General features: G+C 36.7%; 1 protein-coding gene across 2 annotated transcripts in view; it reads right to left on the bottom strand.

Annotated features, from left to right (window-relative positions):
- Pus10 (Pseudouridine synthase 10) overlaps positions 1–24,207 on the bottom strand; it is a 77,254-nt gene that overhangs the window by 48,028 nt on the left and 5,019 nt on the right. Inside the window, exons 3-5 of one of the 2 annotated variants that reach the window (XM_090376758.1) lie at positions 11,720–11,914; positions 5,680–5,766; positions 2,066–2,100 (exon numbers count right to left, since the gene is read on the bottom strand). In XM_090376758.1, the coding sequence (XP_090232884.1) occupies positions 2,066–2,100; positions 5,680–5,766; positions 11,720–11,914 (317 nt within the window). The remainder of the gene's footprint in view (positions 1–2,065; positions 2,101–5,679; positions 5,767–11,719; positions 11,915–24,207) is intronic. The other variant, XM_090376759.1, reaches the window with a different exon arrangement.

Genomic DNA, 24,207 nt, shown 5'->3' with positions numbered 1-24,207 from the left:
CAACCACCCCCAGGTCCCTTTCATTCTCTACCACTCTCAGTGTAGTACCACAGAGTTGATACGTTGCTCTGGGGTTGCTGTTTCCCATGTGTAGTACTTTACATTTGTCACATTTGTCAATGTTAAACTTCATTTGCCACCTCTCAGCCCATCTGCTCAACTTTTCCAGATCCTGTTGCAGCAGCATAGTGTCAGCAGTGTCCTTGACAACCCTGCCTACCTTTGTATCGTCTGCAAACTTCGACATTAAGCTTGATATACCCTCATCAATATCATTTATGAATACAGAAAACAATAATGGACCCAACACTGAGCCCTGAGGGACTCCACTAATAACATTAGTCCATGACAAGCAGTGTCCATTGATTACCACTCTCTGTCTTCTCCCCCTTAGCCACCCCTTTATCCACAGCAGCAATTTGCCTCCAATGCCACACTGCTCCAATTTGTGCAGCAGTCTTCCATGTGCAACAGTATCAAAAGCCTTTCTGAGATCGAAGTATATAATATCAAAGTTATTCTCTGCATTCAGTTCCTTTGTGACTGCATCATAGTATCCAATCAAATTGGTCAGGCAAGACTTCCCCTTAACAAAACCATGCTGTGTCCCAGCTATAGCTGAAGTCTTGTCTAAATGATCCTGCAGTGCTTCTTTAACTAGTGCCTCCATTAATTTTCCTGGAACAGAAGTTAAACTTACAGGTCTATAATTACTTGTGTCAGCCTTTGATCCTCCTTTGTGAATTGGGGTGACATTTGCACATCTCCAGTCTGTGGGTACCTCCCCTGAGTCCAAGGAAGCTCTCATAATTATGGCAAAGGTTTGCTTACTTCCTTTGCTGCCTCCTTTAATATAACTGGATAGATCCCATCCACACTGGGTGCCTTTCTAGTGTTTATCTTCAACAATTTCTCCTCCACTTTACTCTCAGTTATTACAAGATTCTCTAGCTTACTGCTAGAGTTGAATACACCTCTGGCTTTCCCCTCGCTAAATAACTCCTCATGTGTGAATGTCGATGCAAAATATTCATTTAGTTTGTTAGCTACCTGAGCAGGATCATCAACAGTTGACCCATCGATATCAAGTGGACCAATCTGATTCATCCCCTTCCTTCTAGAGTTTACAGAAGTAAAGAACTCTTTGCTGTTTTTCTTTGCATCCCTTGCCAAAGATTTCTCGTAATCTGCCTTCGCCTGCCTAACCTCCTTTGTAACTTGGTTACAGATCAACTTGTATCTATCATAGGCTTCTGTGTCATGTGTTAATTTGTATGTATCCCATGCATGTTTCTTCTCTGCCATATGCCTCATCAGTTCATCTGACATCCATTTAGGACGAAACCTTGAACAATATTTCTTAGTTGGTATGTATAGCCTAGTAGCTTCCAAGATAAGTTCTTTTAATGTTTCCCATTTTGCATTTGCTGTTGGTAACATCATCAGTTGGTCCCACTGTATAGAATTTAAATACTGTCTCAGTCCATTGTAGTCGCCTTTACGAAAGCAATAACCCTTCCCTTTACCCCTAATGGTAGTTACCTCTTTGAGTAAATCCCACTTCAGCACACTGTGATCACTGCCACCTAGTGGTTCATTTATCTGCAGATTCTTAATGCATGAAGAATCACTGCTGATAATCAAATCAAGAGTATTCTTCCGTCTAGTTGCCTCCTGAACATGCTGATGTAGAAAACAATCATCCAATAAATCCACAAAAGCCTTGCTAGTGTGTGAGTGACCAGCCCCCAAATTCCAGTCAATATCTGGGAAATTAAAATCTCCCATTATAAGATTCTCTGATTTACTGGCCCACTCTATTTCCCTGTACAGTATCTTATTATACTCATCAGAGTCATTAGGCCTATAGCACACTCCTACTCTCAATTTTGATCTCCCAATGCTTATGTCACACCAAACTGACTCGGCACTGCACTGTCCAGCGATGTCCACTGGCTTCACTTCCTTTGATTTTATGTAATAATTATCTATAGTGTTGATAAGACAAATAACTTTGTTGTTCAGACAGACAAATTTATCAACTTTTTTTTTATTTACTGCTTACCTGAAAATATCCTTCAGATATGTAAATATCACATGCTAGAAAGAAAAAAAAAATTTATAAAGCAACTGATTAGTTTCTTAAAATAATAAAATTAAATTCTTTTAACGTTTGTACACGATTAAGGAAATAGAAAAACCTAATACTTTAACCCATGTGCACTCACATTGGGTATTGTTACATGGATTATTGTATGGGGCCAAGAAGATCTAAATTTTAAAAATTAAATAGCACCATTATTTAGAAAATTAATTATTTGATTTTTCACTTTATTCACTTAGAGCAGTTCAGGGTGGTATATGGGGTAACCTTTGTGACAATTCTACCAAATGTCAATATTTAACAGTCTTTCTGAGTGTCTATGATGAAGTCATCACAACTAGATGATCCCGATTGCCTTCAAACCATTTTTGGAGGGCCAGCCACATTTCCTAAACATTTCTGAACGAAAATGGGGAAAGCTTCAGTCAAGGAGTGCAGTATTATAAAATAAAAAGATCCATAAATAGCTATTTGCTGTTGTCCATCTTTTTTCCATTTAGTTCTGGGAGAGTGATTTTCTTCTACCAGCTCCACCACTGGGAGGGAAGGGCAATGCTGCTAGGTGACCAAGCAGTTCAAAAGGTTAGTTACTAAAAAAAAGAAAGGTGTATTTTCTTTCTGGGTTCTTTCTTTTAACTTTTCAAGTAAAGTACTACTTTAAATAACCAGAAGAAAGAAAGACAACATATCTTAAAAGAATTTTATTGCTAATCAAAAAAACTGCACAGGTCACATAAAAAATCACTTGGCCACAAATAAGCCTGGCAGGCACCCAATGCCACACTCAAGATGGATGGAGAATTAAAAAGCCTTTTATCCAGCAGACTTCACTTTTGAATTTTTTTTTATCAAAAAATAATATTAAAACACATCATTTAATAACATCACATTCATTTTTGTGGTCTTTATTTGAAAATTTTAAGCCTGAACAAAATACCACAATAAATTTCAAGGTGACTCTCATTAATATAACTAGTACAGCTTTATTTACTCTTTTAAGATTTTTCCATTGCTGTAGACATGAAGAAAATACCTTGGAGATCATTCATAAATTATGTAATGAAGAGGGGAAGGGATAGATAAAATGTTGTGTGTCATAGTTGGGGAGAGTCACATGAAACAGGCTTTTTTTTTTTTTTTTTTTCAAAAAATAATGCAACAAAGTATTTTGTTATATACATTTTTTGTTTTTGTAACAAAACAAAAAAGGCCACGAGGCATCAGTGTACTGTGTCTACAATCTTCATGTATTCTGTGTCGGCTGCTTTGTTGGATGAAACACCCAAGTTTCTAGGTGTTTCATTCTGCGTAAGGACTGTGCACATTCTTGCCCATAAAAATTTCTCTAATCTTAACAGGATTCAAACTCTGCTCATTTCTACACAATTATAGCAATTATAACCACTGTGTGTAAATAGCAATTGTAATCACCATGCTACCTGTGAGGGTTTCATTATGTATTATAAATTTCCACACTATTTTTAAAAGGAAATAAAAATTGTAGCTATTAAATTAAAGGAGCTTTTGCATATTTTTTATAAATTTAAAAGAATAATGCAATGAAAATAATAAAAAAATGAGTTAACAAAATAACACATTAAATATATAATTTGGCCATATGCTTAGGATATTAAAATTTTAATTTTACTAGCACTTAGTGCTATTTTTGCTGCACAACCAGAACAGTGTAGTCTCAAAGACCATTCCAGTTTTTTACATGTAATGTTTGCAGGATTTGTTAAAAAGTTTTGGTACAATAGAAATACATATTTCAACTATATAAAATGACAATGATTAACTTCTATAGAAAACTTCATTTAATTTTTTAAAAATTTATTTTGTTTTACAGAAAGTGATACATGGTGTAAAAAGTATGTTTTATATACACTGAGTGATCACTGAATTATGACCACCCCTATGAAAACTGAATGCGACCCATTGACCATGTGAGGTACAAGAGAGCGAAGTTAGTCGACCTACGTAGCATAGATAAGGTGTCAGTGGGTTCAGTAGGTAGTAAAATTCTGAGCGTGCTGGGTAAAAGGAAGGATTTATTGGACTTTGATAAAGGACAGATTGTGGGTGCTCAACGAGCTGGTGCCTCAATATCCCAAACAGCTGAACTGGTGGGGTGTTCGAGAGCCGCTGTAGTTAAAGTGTACCAGGACTGGTGTCAAAATGGTCAAACAACAACCCGACGGCAAAACTGCAAAGGTCAGCGAAAGGTTGATGTTAGAGGTGAGCACCAGTTCCGACGACTTGTACAGGCGCAGCACTGTTGAAGAGTTGCCTCGATATCCCAAACAGCTGAACTGGTGGGGTGTTCGAGAGCCGCTGTAGTTAAAGTGTACCAGGACTGGTGTCAAAATGGTCAAACAACAACCCGACGGCAAAACTGAAAAGGTCAGCAAAAGGTTGATGTTAGAGGTGAGCGCCAGGTCCGACAACTTGTACAGGCGCAGCACTGTTGAAGAGTTGACTACCCAATACATGGGCCAACCCAGAACAATATCTGGCATGACCATGCGTTGCACGCTCAGTCAATATCTGGGAAATTAAATGTATGGGCTGGTATAGCCCATACATGCACGCTCACATGTATGGGCTATACCAGCAGATGACCCCTACGGTATCCTCTCCTAACCAAGGTTCATCGGTATAAAAGACTCGCCTGGTACAAAGAGCATGCAAGTTGGATGTTAGAACACTGGAAGAAGGTGTGCTGGTTGGATGAGTCATGTTATTTACTCCACACCGTTGATGGTCGTGTTTGGGTTTGGCACCAACAATATGAGGTTCTCATCCATCATGCATGGTATCAAAAGTGCAGGCTGATGGAGGCAGTTGTATGGTGTGGGGCATGTTCCTCTGGCAGGAACCTGGACCCCCTGGTGCATGTGGAACAACGTATCGGTGGTCTCCACTATCATCAACTGCTTGCCAACTGTGTACACCTCGCTATGTTACACTTTTTCCCGAATGGCGATGGTGTCTTCCAAGATGACAATGCAATGAGCCATTGAGCACTTTATGTACAGGAATGGTTTGAGGAACACAGTTCTGACTTCCAGCATATTGATTGGCCTCTGAACTTCGCCAATATCAATCCCATAGAGCATTTGTGGGACACTATGGAAAAGCATATCAGGCATCTGGATACACCAATCACCTCCATACCTGCATTGCTGACCACATAGTTTTACACACAATTTGGTTGGCCATACCTCCCGAATGCTTCCGACATCTTGTTGAATCAATGCCACGTCGAATAGCTGCTATACTGAGGGCAAATGGAGGACCTACAAAGTATTAGGTAGGTGGTCATAATTCGGTGATCACTCATCGGTGATCACTCAGTGTATATCTTCGTCAATGTCATCATTTGAAGTAACCAATTTAATTTCCAAGTTAATTTCCTTCTCATGGTACATTGGCACTTCAAATTAGCTTTCTTAACTTTGTATAACTGTCTCCTTTGTTGTTATACTTATGTTACTATAATGATAACATTATTGCTGTTAATAACAGGTAGCACAAAAGAAAACGTTTTAAAGCCTTACTTTAAATATACATACCTGCCTGAGGTCTACTGTTACAGGAATGGATAGCTGAAGGATAAAATCTGAAAACTGAAATCCACTCTGTTGAATGGTTCCCAATATCTTGAAATGTAAAAGAAAAACTGTTAGCAAATCAAATATCATATACAATAAAATCTCATTACAGTTAACTTCTTGAGAGTGCGCAAATCATTTTGTTGTACCAAAATTTTGTTTTATATAAATATTTTATATATGAATATCACTGAAACTCATTTCAAAATTATTATTTGTTCAAATAAATCTGGATGCATTTCATCTTTAAAATCAACATACAAAACAGCATATTTTATTTATAAAAAATATTGTAACACATAAAATTTTAATAACTGATACATAGAGTAAATATGCCTTGTTTATTTTGTACATATTAATATTTAATTTTTTTTTCACACATAAATATGAAAATTCAATTTTAGTGCAATCAAATATGTATGGATTGCAATAAAGTTGTTTCTTCAATTGTAATTTTTTATTCCCCTGCTAAAAAAAGAAAAAAAAAATTAAGTAACCACGTAAATGAATTTATTATCTCACAGACTACATCATCTGTAGTAGTAGCAGCTTTTTTTTTTTTTTTTTAACAGATGAGGAAACGACAAAAGAAAAAAAAATTAAGTAACCACGTAAATTAATTTATTATCTCACAGACTACATCATCTGTAGTAGTAGTAGCAGCTTTTTTTTTTTTTAACAGATGGGGAAACGACAATATACTGGTAGGTTGTACCAATTTGAACATAAAAAAAAAAAAGAAAGGTAAACTGCATCCATTTTCAATCCACTGCAGGTCCAGTGCAGGTTGGCAGATTGACCAAATTTAGCAGTCATTATTTAGTTAACAGCTAAATAAAAAGATCTCAATATTCATGTGATATAAGAGTGATAATTATAGAAATCTGGATTCTATGGAAAACCACCACATAACATTCTTCTACAACTATATTAGGATTTTACTTTACTAATTAAGGGGAACTAATCAAGGAAATTAAATCAAAAGCTTCCATAATTTGTAATTACTGTTGTTATCACTAAGCAACAGAAAACTTTCTATAAATAGTTTTGTCACAGAGCTCAGGGCAAAAATTTGTATTTTACAAAGCAATCTCATTCATCAGTTTTCCCCAGTTTTGCTGTATTGTAGAATAGTGGGATTTGCTAATTTAGATAAATGTCACGTTTTTCTTGAGCTCCCCAATTTCCATTGGAATTATTGTTACTTTACACTAGTTATGCATTAATTTATAATTAAAGACTACAAGACACACATATAATAGTAAACTTATCCAGATACCATATTTATATTTTTTTACTGAAAATTTTATATTTAAATCCCAGTGAACATCTTATAGAAAGAGTTATGCTTCACCACTGGACAACTATACCAATAACAAAAGGTAAAAAAAAAAAAAAAGTGTTCATGAAAACCAGGTGTCAGTGAAAACTAATGGCGTTGGATAATGTGTAATAACTGAAAACATAAAACTATCACTGTAAATTACAGAAGAAACATGAAATCTTCAGGGACATAGCATGTCCTGGATTTCTGAAAATTCTGTGTTTTTTTGTTTATGTATATAGCCTAAGTACTCAGGGGTAATTTGTTATTTTTATTAGATAATATGATTTCTATAACCTCCACAGAATGATAGTCATCAGATTTAAGCCAAAATGTTAACCTGTAATGCCAGATTGGTCTAGTGCATAATGCACTTGGCTAAGAAATAAAGGGTGTTAGTTCAAATATAGGTGTTGTGATTGTCCAATATTTCTTAATACAGGGTATAAACAGAGCAATATGATTTCAGCAATTGAATTGCCTTAAAAATTAGATATATACTACTGTACTATACTGTGAACTAGCATTGAATGTCTTGCAAAATGAATAATTTTATACATTGCAAATACACAATAACAATGACACAACAGTCTAGGAAATATGAAAAACAAAAAAAATTGGCATTTGAAAATTATTAAAGGAGTGTAATTCATATTTGCCACTTGGTGGCACCTTTTTAAAGTCCAGCCAGCCTGTTTCCCTCTGCCCTTGTACACTCAATTACCCTCAGAGAAATATTCAAAACTTTCCAGATTTTTGAGGCTCTAATGTATTTCAAATAAAAAAAAAAAAAAAAAAACAGTGTCTGAAGCATTCAAGATATAACTGTGGGAGCACAAGATCAACCTTGATGGATCATTCCCATGAAGACTAGATAAAATGTGTTTGATAGAAACAACTCAGAACCTTTGAAGTTTTGCACACATACCAGTAGGTAAAAGTTAAAAGTCTATTGAAAATGTATATCCCAATTAACGATATCTGGGGAACTAAAATCATTTCTGAAACTATAGATATCAGTGTTAATTGATTGTTTAAAGCTGCTCTAAAACAACAATACACTAAACAGATGGTATCCAACAACAAATTAACTGCAAAGAACAAAATAAATCATATAAAATATTTCCAAAGTCCACTTAATTGAGATCTGTTAAAGGAAGGGTTTACTAGTGATGGCCATAATTGAATAATTAGTAATCGAGAGATTTCAATATCTGAAATAATTGAATTAGTAGTTACTAACTGCTAATCATTCAAATTATATAATATGATTATATTATTTGAATTATATAAGAGAATGATTTGCTATAATCAAATTATATCGATTATGACCTCTCTATTATGCCCTTACTAGGGATTATTTTATAATTGTTTTTATAAGAATATAATACAGGTCTTGGACAGAGAAAAATATAGTCAAAAGTTATGACAACCCTATTTCTGGCCAGCTTTAACATTTTTCAATAATGCCATCATTATTTGGCAGCTAATTGTGATGGGGGTGTTTCAAGAAACTGGAGGTGGTTTCTATTGCATGTGTAATATCATGTGATACACATGCAATAACATACTCAGGCATATCATAACAACTGTTTCTCATGAAACAGTTATGATATGCTTGAGTATGTATATGTGATATCATATATGAGTATCACATGAAAATTGGAGAAGTGCCAGCATATTCCAATACATAAAGGTAGTTCTAAGAGTGAAGTCAGTAACCAGACTAGTCAGTCTCACTTTGATGGTAGGAAAAATCTTGGAGGCAATGATTAAGAGTGCAATCAGACATTTAGATAGATATGACATGCTGACGGACACAACATGGTTTTATTAAGGGAAAATCACGTTTAATATGCTCACTGCTTCCTTCCACAAATATGGAGCATTGGGATTTTAATCCACTTGGAGAGAAAACCATCCTACGTTTAGAACTTTTTCATCCAGTTTGACAGAAGTAAAACTGGATATTTCTACCAAACAAACTTTGCCAGAGGCTAATTAATCCAGCCATAGTGAGAAGAAAGCCAAAAAATGTCTCTATTCTCTGCAATGCAGATTGACTCAATCCCATGGTTTCAATCTCAGATCAAAAAGGTTGGTGGAAAAGTTGGCAACAAAAGTGTTAACTAACCTGGTAAACTATTTTGATACAATTACTCATGAGCTGGTTGTAAAGAACAATACTGATATAGTTTATTTGGATTCTAACAAGGCATTTCACTCAATCCCTCATGCAAGGTTACTGTATAAGCCTGAACATGGTGGAATTCCTCACAAGATTTTAAGATGGATTGCAGGACAATAATCTTAATCTTCTGCAGGACAGAGGATTATGATTAATGGATATTCTTCAGATTGGTGTAACATCAGAAGTGGGGTCTCCCAAGGATTGGTTCTTCAACCATTCTTGTTTCTGATTTTAGATACTGACAAAGGGGTAGAGGGCACAATGTCAAAATTTGCAGATGACATAAACATTGGGAGGGTTTTTAATAATCAGTACCAAGCAGTGCTCCTTTAGGATAACTTGAACAGGCTTCAGAAATGGTCAGAAATATGGGAGCTATATTTTAATGCAGTAAAATGTCACGGTCTTGTATTTGGGAAATAGGAACCCCAAAATAAATGTAAAAATCCCATTCTTCCTCTACTGTTTTTAAGAGAAGAGGAAGAAAGGCAGATAAAGTTCTCTGAGAAGTATAAACAGGCAGCCAGGAAAGACCATGGTGTCCTATCAATGATTTATCAAACAACAACATCCTGTAGTGATAGGGAAGTCATAATCCCACTGTATAAGGCAATTGTTAGACTGCTCTTGGAATACTGTGTCCAAACCTCATTGGACAACTCACATAATGAGATCTGCAAAAGGATGACATTACGAGGAAAGACTTCCAATGTGTGGACTACAAAGCATGGCAACCAGTCACCTTTGAAGGGACCTGATTGAGGTTCATAAGGCTATGAGAGGGGCTAGTAAAATAAATGAAGGTGAAATTTTCACTATTATAAAGAATTTCAAAACTATGGGGCATAAATCATATTACAGAGGAAGAGGTTTAAACTAGATTGTAGAACGTTTTTTTTTAGCCAGCAAGTTGTGGATTACTTGTTTGTTTTGTGATTTGGTTTTTAGGAGCATTAGCAACTAAGGCCATATTGCTCCGGGAATATGCGGTGGTCATTCCCTTGACCTTTCCGCATCCTCCGTATTTGGTGGTGACGGGCTTGAACCCCGGTCTAATCAAGAAGTGTATGCTACGTACTGCTGCTCCTTCCCACCTGGCTACGGAGACGCCTTTGTGGATTACTGGAACAAGATTCCTCTGCAGGTAGTTATGGTTGACAGTTTAAAGAAATTCGAAGCACTACTGGCTAGTTACCGAAGTGAGGAGGGAAATTCATAATTTGTCTATCTTCTTATTTACTTTTACATATTTTTTTTTTGGCTGAAGGAGCAAAAGCTTGCAGCTTACTTGCATTGTTATATGGTTAATATACTTATATGGTTAATATTAATACTAATAAACCTGATATTCCACTTTTATATTCTCATGGACAGCAAATAGCACTATCCACAGGAAAGCAAACATTTAGAGAAACTATTTTTCATTGGTTTATTTTTAATTATAGTGGCTTCTTTAATGAAGGTGTTTTTTCAGAGCCTCGCAGATAATCATTTTTTCAAAAAGAATGCAGATGATGATGTAAAGAAAGAAATTACAAAAAGGTAGTGCTAATTAATAAAGAAAAAATTATTTTAAAAAATTCACATATGGCCACATTGTGAATCAAAAAAAATAACTTTGAGTGTGGTTTTAAGTTTTTATTAAGAAATAAATGTATCATTATGAATATCATTCCATTTTCATAAGATTACTAGTCTATTGCAAAAAAAATTCATACCAAAGACACTCATTTCACTATGATATGCAAATATAATTCACAAATGTTATTGTAAAATGAGATTCGAATAAAAAACCCAATATAAACAAATTCTGAAATAACAGATTCATGTGGTGGTCTTTTTTTTTTTTTTTTTTTTTTTTTGTATTTAATTCTCTCCCTTCTGACAAAAATCCTATCATTGTATGGAAAATTTCCTTTTGTTTTTAAGGGTTTTTATCAAAAATTATTAGTAATAATTATAAGGAGAATGCAAAAATAGCATTAGTAAAAATATAAGGAGAATGCAACTGAGTTGCAAAATACAAGAAACTACTTTTACTAAATGCGATCGCGTATTACAACTGTGTGTGTGTGTGTGTGTGTGTGTGTGTGTGTGTGCGTGCGTGCGTGCGTGCGTGTGTGTGTGTGTGTGCACATGTGTGCGTGTTGACCAGCTGATTTGCATGTTCTTTAGGCTGAAAAATGTGAATAAAATGTGGATAGCTATAGCATTGAATAAAGAGGCTTTTTAAGAATTTCCAAAGTATCCAATGGGAATAAAACCCAGAAATTTCCATATAATTGACAAGTGGTAAAACAACTATCAAGGAAAACCATTATTTATTATTTAGGGCAACTCTTTTTTTTTTTTTTTCTAGGCTAATATTTTATAGGAATCATTATTTTTAATGTTTCAAGCATTTCTTAATGATCACTGAAAAATGTGCAACAAAACTGATTTTGAAAATTCTGTTTAAATAATCAACAGTTATGAATGAATCTTACTTTGCTAACTACAGTATCACAGCTACTTTCAAGCAATCCTAGACAAGAAATGCAAGGTGTGGTATGAAGACGCTTTGATGTGGGTACTTCTGCAGCACTGCTACCATCTACATCACAAAACATGTTGTCATCATGGGGCTTGACTTGGCTATTAGTGGACTGTGAAAACTTATTACCTCCTAGTTCCTTAAGTTTCTAAAATCAGAAAATCACAGAATCAGAAATTCATTAAAATATATCCACAATCACAATAAGTATGATTCTTTGTTATTCAGCATTAGCAGTGGCAAATGATGCAAGAAAGTAAGCTCATACAGCATCACCCAAAAAAAACTTCCCATTTAGCCTATCCATCCCCTCCAATAGTATGTCTAGTTCTTCATTGAATTTATTAAAGCTATCAACTTCCACAACAACAGATGGAAGTTTGTTCCAGCAATCAACCAACTGCTGGCTAAAGGCAAACTTCCACATACAATTCTGCAACTGTCCTTCTTCAATATGAATTTGTGTCCCCTCATGTGTGTGTAGTCTGAACAAGAGGAAGAATCCCATCCGCACTGAGCTTGCTTGATCCATTCAGAGCCTTAAACACCTCAGTCAGATCACCTTTAGAGCTCTCAATGTCAAAATTTTGACAAATTTTGACATTGAGAGCTCTAAATTATCAAAAAACTTATCCATGGGAACAGATAAGTTTTTTGGATATTTTTACCATCTTTTTGATTAATTAGCATATTAAATTGTGTTTGATAAACAGTTTAATAATCTTAGTCATGTTTGTTAGCTTATTTTTATCAGTGTTTTGGTGAAAATATTGTAGGACATAACTAGTAGTGCAGTGAAATAGTAGGGTTTTAATTGTGATAAATAAGTAGCTCGAAGGTTCTAATCAGTTGTTAGGCATATTTTTTTTTTTGTTTTTAGCTTAGAAAATTTACTTTTTAGTAAGGATATAGCTAATTTAAAACTGAGATAACAGTATAGTATGATGTATATCTTGAGAGCATACGGTTCAACATAAAACTTGATAGCATAATATGTCACTGCATTTAGGAATCTCTTAGCTTAGTGTAATAATGTCAATTAATCAATTAAACTGATTAATTTTATTAATTTTCATTGTTAATCAATTAAATTGTATTTAAATGGAAATCATGCCCCAGTCTAGAGCAGCAAAGAAATGGGCACAAAGTAGCAGGAGCACTGCGGCTGAGGGCAGACAAAAGGGGGTAATTCTCCTATGAATCATGGCCTAATGAAATGTGCAACTTCTGCAACATTTGTGGACTTTCTAGAACAGAACAAGATACAGCCAAGGGGATGTCTTTGTGTGTTCAGCACAGAGAGTATGAAGAAATTAGGTGCCAACTCAGCATAATGATGGATGTTTATGAGTGATTAAGGAGTAGGGTAGATGCCCTGGAAGGAATTAAAATGGGATGCTCCATCAAGCTCTCAGCTGGCCAACTCAACACATTAGCTTATTTTTAAAATTAGCTAGTTATTTTGTAGTTATGACTTATTATTTGTATCAGTGTTTTGGTGAAAATATTGTAGGACATAACTAGTAGTGCAGTGGAATAGTAGAGCTTACACTTGTGCATCAGGCAACACAGAGGCAATCTCCAAAGCAGAATGTGCTGGTCCCATAGGTTGTGGTTATTGTGGGTGACTACTATCAGGGAAACAGGAAATATGTTGTGCAAGAAGGATAGGTGGAATAGGACCTGGGTATGTCTGACAGGGGCAATAGTAGATGACATTGTAGTGTAGATATCTTTTAAGGGCACAAAAGGTGATGATACTGAATTACACATTGGCACTAATGATATTAAGAGTAGGAGATCTGAGGACTTACTTAACAAGTACAGGAAAATGTTGGGAAAAAGTCACGTTAGGAATGAATTTGAAAGTGTCTGCAATTCTGCCCAGACATGATAGAAGCGAGTAAAAGTTGAAGAGTCTTGCCAATCAATTCGACCATGGAGAGAATGTGCACGGTTCATGGGGTAGAATTTTTCACAGCGTGGTCCGTGCTTGTTAACAGGAGAGACTGTTTTTAAATGGATGGAATACACTTAAATAGAAGGGGTGCAGGAATATTTCCTGTTGCCATCGAGGCAGTGATAAGAGGATTGGAAAACTGCTAGCATGGAGGGATACACAGACCAGTATATTAACTAGAGCCACAGGCAGATATAAAAGTTATTCTAGTTTCTACTGCTTTTACTGGAAAATGCAATGGCTTGGAAAGCAAGGTGTTGGAGATTTTAGGCCCTGCTGGGTCATCATGGGCTGCAGGGCTGTGCCAGGGCAATTTGGTACCTGAGGCAAGAATGAAAAATTGCGCCCTGCTCTGAAATAGTAGGGTGTGTTTTCGATTTTTTTTTTTAAATACATTTCTGGTACAGGTTTTAATAAAAAATTAAAATTGAGGTTATAAAAATGACAACCAGTGGGTCAACAACCATGGTGGCACCCCAGATAGCACTGGCACGCAGAGCTCAGTATCTGTACAGTGGTATGACAAAGATTTTCGTCTTGCAAAAGCTAGATGATAAACAGACTGGAATAATCAAAACATAAAATCGAAAATGTTGGCAATTATTTAATCTTTCTTTTGGCACCCCTTTCAGCTTTTAACCTGAGGCAAGAGCCTTGTTCGCCTCACCCTCGGTATGGCTCTGATGGGCTGTGTTAAGGTAACTAAGAGTGAGGACATGTGCATGTATACTTGCATGTATATTAATGCATGTATATTGTAAATAAATTTGATGAATTTGAAGTACTGATTAAATCATCAAATGCAGCCATTGTAGGGATAACGGAGACATGTCACTCAGAAATAAACAATGCTAAATTTGAATATGGGGAGTGCAATGTATACAGTAAAGGCAGACAGAGGAGGAGTGGAGAGGATTATGTTAAGAAGCATATTAAATCTAAGCCAGTGCATCCAGTGGACATGGGTTACCAGTGCAAAGCTGAGTCAGTTTGGTGTGGTATAAGCACTGGGAAAATAAAATTGAGAGTAGGAGTGCATTATAGGCCTAATGACTGTGATTAGTATATTAAACAGCTATACAGAGAAATAGAGGACCAGTAAATCACAATGTCTTATAATGGGGGATTTTAACTTTCTAGATGTTTACTTGAACTTGAGAATTGTTACTCACACACTAGCAAAACCTTTATGGATTTATTGGAGGACTGTTTGTCAGCAGTGATTCTTCATGCATGATGAATATGCAAGTAAATACCCACTGGATGACAGCGATCACAGTGTACTAATGTGGAATTTAATTACAGACATAACTACTGTCAAGGGTAAAAATAAAAATAAAGGCTTTTGCTTTTCATAAGGGTGATTATAGTGGTCTCAGACACATTTTAACTTCTTTGCAGTGGAACCAAATGATGATGTTACTGACAGCAAATTGTAAATGGGAAGCATTCAGGGAAAGAATCATAGAAGCTATTAGGCATTTCATACCAACAAAGAAATACTATAATGTTCAAGGCTTAGACCTAAATGGATGTCAGATGAATTATCGAGACATGTGGCAGAGAAGAAAAGTGCATGGGATGCATATAAAATTATCAGGCAATACAGAAGCTCATGAGTAGATATAATCTAGCCTGCAATCAAGTCACGAAGGAGGTTGGGCAAGACAAGGCAGATTACGAGAAATCTCTGGGAAAGAATGGCAAGAAAAGGACCAAAAACTTTGTTATTTAGGTAAAAAATACAAGTAAGGGGTTTAATCATATTGATCCACTTGATGTCAATGGTTTATCTATTGATGTTCCTGCTCAAGTTACTCAAAAACTGAATGGGTAATTTGCATCTACATTTCCATATGAGAAATTCTTTAAGGAAGTAGATGGTAGAAGTTCATCAAACTCTAACAGAAGATAGCCAAGTAATTTTGTGATAATTGAGACAGAGTATTATCAATAGGCACTGCTCTTTGTAGACTGCTATTATTAGTGGAGTCCCACAGGGTTCAGTGATGGTCCCATTGTTGGTTTCAAAATTTATAAATGATACTGATAAGGGTATATCAGGCTTAATGTCTAAGTTTACAGATGATAGGAAGAGTGGTTAATGACAGTAGTCACGGTTACTGCAACAAGATCTAGGAAAATTGGGTCGATGGACTGTGAAATGGAAGTTGAAGTTTAACATTAACATATGCAGGGTACTGCATATGTCAATGTTAAACTTCAACTTCCATTACCTTATCAACTGTGTGTTACCACACTCAACTAGTGGAAAACGAAAAAGATCTGGAGGTTATTATGCAGTCAGATATGAAATTCTATGAGTAGTACAGACATGCTGCCAGGGAAGCTAATGGGATTTTTTAAATGATATATATAGGAATTTTGCTAGCAGGAATAAGGAGGTGATTATCCCATTGTATAAGGCAATGGCAGGCCACATCTTGAGTACTGCATACAGGTCTGGAGGCTTCATTTTTGTAAGGATGTAGAGCTGCTGCAACAAGTACAAAGGCAACGAGATTGGTGAGGGGAATAAATGGGTGCTCTTACCAAGAAAGGGTTCAGTTCTGCAAATCACACCATTTGGAGACCAGGCATCTAAGAGGTGATCTGATTGAGGTATTTAAGGGCTTTGAAAGGATTGAGCAAGCTCAATGTTGATGGGATTCTTCTTCTTGCTCAGATTACACACGAGGGGGCACAAATTCAAATTGAGGAAGGATAGTTGCAGAACATGTGTGCAGAAGTTTGCCTTTAGCCAGCAGCTGGTTGATTGCTGGAACAAACTTCTGTCTGTTGTTGTGGAAGTTAATAGTATCTTAAATAAAACAAGGACAAACTACATAGAAAGGCAACAATTCAACCCTCCTGGACAATATTTAATCAACTTCTGGTAATTGTTTGCCAGAATTTGTTTTCATTTTTCCTGTAAAGCACTTGCCAAAGTTTATTTTGAAGAAGGCTATTTCAACTCCTGGACAATATTTAATCAGCTTCTGGTAACTGTTTGCCAGAATTTGCCTTCATTTCTCCTGTAAAGCACCTGCCAGAGCTTGTGTTGAAGAAGGCTATTTCAACTGCAGCATAATACAACACTCTATTTCATCCCACAGATGTTCAATGGAATTGAGGACAGTGGGGCCCCAACATCCAATGGTAATTTGATCCACAAAACCCACTGTATGTTGAAAATATCATAGTTGAAACCAATAATACATTGATTTCCTGTAATTCGTTCCAAACTCTTGGCAGGCAACCCCAACAACACATAAAATAGGTATTTCTTACGTTATTCTTGATTTTTACATTAAAAATGACTGTTTTATAAAGATTATTTAATAAATAGTTATGAAACATCTTAAAATAAAAACCAAACAATAAATTAGTATTTAACTTAGTGATGTGCAGGGCTGATGAAATCAATGGTGACATAGTGGTGGTGGGATTAGATCAGACGTCATGTGTCTTTTCAGTCTTTTGTGTTTTGCTGCTACTGGCAAAGAAACTGTCCAAAGTTGACTGTCTTTTACAACTTTTTTGTAGCCTCCTGAAGTAAGAAATGACTTGTCTACCATTTTGCACATCATGAATTCAGTGTTTTCAATGTTGGGGTGTTTTCTTACCACTTCTCTTAAACGCTCCCAACAAGAAATGAGTCCAACTCTTCAGCTGACACTTTGGGTGTCCTCTTCTTCCTCTCCAGTGTCACTCTTCATAATTTACTCCAACTCCTATAGCTCCTCTGTCGTTAGCTCACACCCATGAGCATCAATAAGATCCTCCACACCCTCTTTGTCAACCTCTACATTGATTTACCAACAGTGACAAAATCATTTGTCAAAGCACCATCCTCTTCAAATCAGTCAAAGTTATGGATGATTAAAGGCCAGATGTTTTTCCAGCCTGAATTTAAGCATCTGGTGGAAGCATTATCCCAAGAACTTATGATCAGCCTCACACAGTCTAGAATGTTGAACTTCGACCTCCAAAAATCTTTGAGGGTGACAGCATTTTCAACAGAGGTTGCCACAAAGCAACTTACAAACATTTTCTTGGTATAGATTTTCTTGAAGTTTGCAATCACTTGCTGATCCATTGGCTGAAGCAGAGGAGTAGTGTTGGGTGGCAAAAATTTGACTTGAACAAAGTAAGGAATTACTTTGTCTTCCATTTTGGACATCACGAGTTCAGTGTTTTCAATGTTGGGGTGTTTTTTTACCACTTCTCTTAAATACTCCCAACAAGAAATGACAGTCTTCAACTCTTCAGCTGACACTTTTTGTGGGTCCTCTTCCTCTCCAGTGTCATTCTTCATAATTTTCTCCAACTCTTGTAGCTCCTTTGAAGTTAGATCACACCCAATTAGCATCAATAAGGTCCTCCATACCCTCTTCGTCAACCTCTCCATTGATTTACCAAGAAATTGCATTCAGTCAAAGCTTAATAAAGAGATGGCACTCACCTCAATAATCCATTGTGGTTATATGAATCATGAAACAGTAGTGTGAAAAATCATTGATTAAACTAAAAATGGAGTTTAAAGATCACGATAAGGAAAGCGTAATTTACCAAGAGTGACAATATCAGTTGTTAAAGCATCATACTCTTCAAATCAAAGTTATGGATGATTAAAGGCCAGATGGTTTTCCAGCCTGAATTTAAGCATCTGGTGGAAGCATCATCCCAAGAACCTATGTCACACAGTCTAGAATGTTGAACTTCGACCTCCAAAAATCTTTGAGGGTGACAGCATTTTCAACAGAGGTCACCACAAAGCAACTTACAAACATTTTCTTGAAGTTTGCAATCACTTGCTAGTCCATTGGTTGAAACAGAGTGGTGATGGGTGGCAAAAATTTGACTTGAACAAAGTAAAATTTTGCCTCAAGATTGAACAAGATCAGGATCATTGCCTGGCGCATTAGCCAGCAAGAGCAGTGCCTTCACAGGAAGCTTATTTTTTGTGAGATAACTCTTCACTGAAGGACAGAAAACTTCAAGTGCCCATTCATTGAAGACATATCTTGTAACCCAGGCCTTCTTATTACTGCGCCAAAACACTCCCGGCATGCCTTTGTTGACATTTTGTTGTTTAAATACTCTGGGGATGTTAGAGTGATATACCAACCAAGGCTTCAGCTTAAAATATTCAGAGATATTGGCACCCAACGGAAAAGTGAGCCTATCTTTCATAGGCTACGTCCAGGTAAACTAGCCTCATCCTTTGTGAGGTATGTTCTCCTGGGAATTCGCTTCCAGAAAAGGCCGGTTTCGTATAATTAACAAAAATACACTCTACTTATGCACTGGATAAGCACATAAAATAGAAGATGGAGAAACTGTTTGAAGTATTGTAACACACAGGAATGTTGTGTTGAACAAAGACGCTAATCGGTTGAGAATAATCTTACAAATGATGTTCCATGCACAACAGGTCTGAAAATTTCCACCAACACATCATTCCAGTTATATCAGAAAGCCATCGGTTCCTGCAAATATCATCAGTCCATAAAATAAAAGATTGTATGGAAGGGAAATCGGTTTCTGAGAATATCGAATATCAATGTCATCGGAAGTCGAGGCCCCACTGTATTTTCCAACTCCACTGAACTCCTCAACTCCACGGGGTTGAGGAGTTTATTCAGACTCTGATCCTTGCATCATAGTGCATAATTGACCATGATCTACATCATGAATAGATCAAGTCTGAGCCAGCTGAAACAATCCCATACTGGAAGATCACATCCACTGAGACAATACACTCTGACGAGTATTTGTGGAAGGGTGTCTGAATACTTTTGGTCCTATAGTGTATTTATTTTTATAAAACAGAAAGCTCTAACATTTCTCTTACTCTAATCTATTTCAAACACATCCCTGAATCCTTGAAACCCTCCTGAATAGTGGCATAACATAACCTGACTTTTTTGATTAGCCGCCATGATCTGATACCAATAGTACTGGGCAAAATGAAAGTCTAAGGAAAAAAAGTCAGGTTATGAACAATAATCTTAATTATTCAAGAGAAAAAAAAAAAAAAACACTAACCTAAAGGGGTTCCGTAACCTTTAGTATATGACCCCTTTAAGTTAGTGTTCATTCCATTTTCTGCCTGAATCTCTCCTGAATAGTGGAATATTTCTGACTAGCCAAAAATAAAAGTCTAGAAAAAAAAAAAAAAAAAAGACTATGCCAATATTCAGAAGGGATTCAGGCAAAAAACAGAATAAATACACTATCCTAAAGCACTTTCCTATATGTTACATAACACTACACATATACAAAATCCGTACACTTTTAAATCTCTGGCCTTTCCAGTGAACTGGTACACCCACAATGAAAGCAACGCAGAAAGGGGGGAAACCCCCAGGGCCTTCAGACAACTAACACACTATCCTAAAGCACCAAGGTACGAAGCGTGGATTATTCTACATGAGATTGATATATGTCCCACAGGACCAGGAGCATCACCTCTTGGACTCGCACAATGATTACAAAAACCTCACAAAATATGCCCAGGGCAGCTTTGCGAGAAGAGGAGTACGATATGCACTGACAAACTAACAAGTGACTGGAACCTGATGCATTCTCCACGCCACTCTCTAACAGAAAATGACAATGACTATTAACTGGAATGGGACATTCTTCTAAGAATGATTACAGCTCTGGACGATGCCTACAACCAGGATTAGACCTCAAACCCCAAAACTGACAAAAAAAACCGGACTAAACCCAACCAACAACTTGGACAGGATACTCTCCCAAGAAAGATGGAATCCTTGGACTAGACTACAACTCAGAATGGACCCTGAACTCCTAAAAAGGAAAGCTCTATCGAACTTGACCCAACTATTGGACTCCTACAACTGACTTAAATAGCAGCTGTGCTGCACATGCATCATTAGCAATCCACCACAGTGACCAGTGTCTGGAACTGACTTGCGGAATGGGATCAGACTGACCTTCTGGACAGGTCATTGTCCTACCTCTGGCCACACCATGATAATAACTTCACCGGACTGAAAGGAAATGCATTGGATTCAACTAACTGCAGCCTTGCTGCCTATGTGACATTAGGCAATCAGTACTCTGCTCCCTTTCTGAGTACCTTTATTCCCCTTCCCTGGCAGGGGGAAGGAGCCAGACTTCTGAATCCCCCTCCCTTTGTTGCCCCCTTTTCCTTCTAGTGGGCCATGGGCCTGCCCCCACTGTCACTATCTGGGGATATCTTCTCTATCACCCCCATTCTTCTGACTTTCTGCCCCAGCCTTCAGTCTCCCTCCCCCACTCTACCTTACACTAGTGTATGCCCTACACATCAAAATTTAACCTCACCCATTGACTTTCGGCCTCCAACCTAGTGGATTTATTTTTTAGGTCCTAGCCACTGAAATCTCAGGAAATTAGGTGGAAGGACCTGCCAGAGTAAAATTCTTAGACTACTGAGTATCTGGTCTGCCTCCACAGGGCTAAGTGCGGGCAACATTGGGCCTCAGCAGCTAAATGGCCAGAGGAACAACGGTACACAACATTACACAACTACATGATTCACACACCTTATATCTCTGGCCTTCCCAGCGAACTGGTACACCTACAATGAAAGCAACACGGAGATGGGGGAAACCCCTGTGGTGCTGTTTGACATCAATACACTTTACACTATCCTAAAGCACCAAAAAGATTAGTAACTAATAGCCTATCAAACACATTCTAACACAATGAGCAGTAATTAGCAGCCTAGCAAACACATTCCAATAAAAATAAGTGGTAAATTCCGCAGATTAGCCCTGCTAATCACTAGCAATGGGTAGGAAGAGCTATGCTTGCTGATTACTGCTTCATGCCATGCCTCAGCACAAATGATCAAAGTGTATACAGTTATACTAAAGATTAACAAAGATTTGTACAAAAAACTTTCCTTGCACTGATGCTCAAGGATAAAATAAAAACAATAATAAAATAAATTTTCTATTTATAATCTGGAATGGCATGTTATACAGTTTCCTCAGAGCTTACAAGACAGATTCTATGACAATATTATATTTTGTGGCATAAAGTGGATTTAAACACACAGTACATGTAACTGTGTACTTACCAGCTATGCTAAAACTCAAGCAAGAAAATCGCTTTCTTTAATTTCTTGTCAACTTGCATATTAGTTGCTCAACAGAATCATGGTTTATTTTATTTTACCTTCAAATACTTTTAACACATTTGTTTCTTTAATTTATCAATTCTGAGTGTAGATACAAGTTCCTTGTTAATTCTATTTTATTGTTAATTCTTCTTTTTATGTCATTATTTGTTGCCCTCCTCTGTACTTTCTACCCATCTGCAGTACTTTGCAATTGTAAATGTTAAACTTCAGTTGCCACTTCTCAGCCCATCTGCCCTACTTTTCTAGATTCTGTTGCAGTAGCACACTGCCATTACCGTCATTAACAACACTGATAAATTGTGACAACACAGCATTGATAAATATACAAAACAGTGGGCTCAACACCGAACCCTGGGGAACTCCACTAATAACATTAGTCCACAAAGAGCAGCGTCCATTGATTACCACTCTGTCTTCTCCCACTCAACCACTCTTTTATCCTTTGTAGCAACTTGCCCTTAATACCATACTGCTCCAATTTGTACAGTAGTCTTACAAGTACAACAGTGTCAAAAGCACTGAAATCCAAGTATATGATATCAAAATTATTTTTTGCATCCAGTTCCTTTGTAACCACACTGTGGTACCCAATCAAATTTGTCAGACAAGACTTTCCCTTAACAAACCCATGCTGCATCTGAATTATTATTGCAGTCTTGTCTAGATGATCCGGGAACGCATCTTTAACTAGTGACTCCATTATTTTCCCTGGAACAGAAGTTAAACTAACTGGTCTGTAATTACTCATGTAATCCTTTGTAAATTGGGGATACATTTACACATTTCCAGCACGTGGACACTTCCCCTGAGTCCAAGGATGCCCTCATAATTATGGCTAAGGGTTTTCTTACTTCCTTTGCAGTCTCCTTTAATATAACTGGATAGATTCCATTCACCCCGGGTGCTTTTCTTATGTTTAATTTCAACAATTTTCCCTCCACTTTACTCTCAGTTATTACAAAATCATTAAGCATCCTGTTATAGTTTGTTAAACTTCTGGCATTCTCCTCCCTTAATTACTCATCATGTGTGAATGTAGATGCAAAATAGTCATTCAGATTGTCAGCTATCTGAGCAGGATCATCAACAGTTGAACCATCGAGATCAAGTGGTTCAATCTGATTCATCTCCTTCCTTCTAGAGTTTAGATAACTAAAGAAGTCCTTGTTGTTTTTCATAGTATTTTACAATGCAACAAGGACTTCTTTAGACTATGTATAAATATAGTGCAAACGCATCAGAAATACATAGCTATATCTGAATAAATCAGAATATTAGTAAAACGGCATCGTTTTAAGTTATATCTCATATTGTGAATACCTTCACAACGAGTTGCCATGATATTGCACTACTTCGAATAAGTAACGCTTCACCTAAGGAGAAGACTAATGTTACTTATTCTCAGATGGATACCACCACCCAGACGGCACCGTTTCAGGGCTATTTGGCCCTTCTTCGGTGGGTGGGTGGGTGGGTGGGTAGGTAGGTACCCGAGTGATGCAATGATGGCAAAACAGTTATGAAGTATAACTCCACAATATGAGAGATGCCCGATGGTGTATCATGTATTTAGACATGATACACCATCGTGTACCTACCCACCCACCGAAGAAGGGCCAAATAGCCCTGAAACGGTGCCGTCTGGGTGGTGGTATCCATCTGAGAATAAGTAACATTAGTCTTCTCCTTAGGTGAAGCGTTACTTATTCGAAGTAGTGCAATATCATGGCAACTCGTTGTGAAGGTATTCACAATATGAGATATAACTTAAAACGATGCCGTTTTACTAATATTCAGATATAGCTATGTATTTCTGATGCGTTTGCACTATATTTATACATAGTCTAGACTCCTCCATAGCTTGAGGCTTATGCCCTAAACGCTTGAGGACTTCTTTAGTTCTAGGATGTTGAACTTCACAATATGAATAATGTATTCATATTTAATCTCTCTTGGCATAAGCACATCACAAATATACTAATATACCTGAAGCTGTTTTTGTAAATTTACTTGAGTTTTAAATATAGACAAGTTTTGGCATCTCTTATATTGTGGAAATATTTTATTACTGTCAATTTTTGCACAGATGGTACCAAGTTATCCATGGATGAAAGTTCCATCTGAGTAATGGGGCCAATTAAAATAAATAGCATTCTGTAGCAAACTTAAGTTTGCTAAAAAATGAGATTTGCAAGAAACAAGTGAAATGTCTCATTTGTACCTTTGGAACAAGGGAGGCTTATGCAATCCAGTATATTAATGTTTCATAACACTTTCATGCCTTTGATCTAAATCTAATAGAGTAAAATTAAAGGTTGGT

Source organism: Mastigoproctus giganteus, chromosome 6, assembly GCF_048544385.1.
Source record: "Mastigoproctus giganteus isolate SK-2022 chromosome 6, ASM4854438v1, whole genome shotgun sequence".
Taxonomy (NCBI): Eukaryota; Metazoa; Arthropoda; class Arachnida; order Uropygi; family Thelyphonidae; genus Mastigoproctus; species Mastigoproctus giganteus.
Note: the sequence above shows the minus strand (reverse complement) of the source record. Positions and strands in the feature narration are given on the sequence as shown.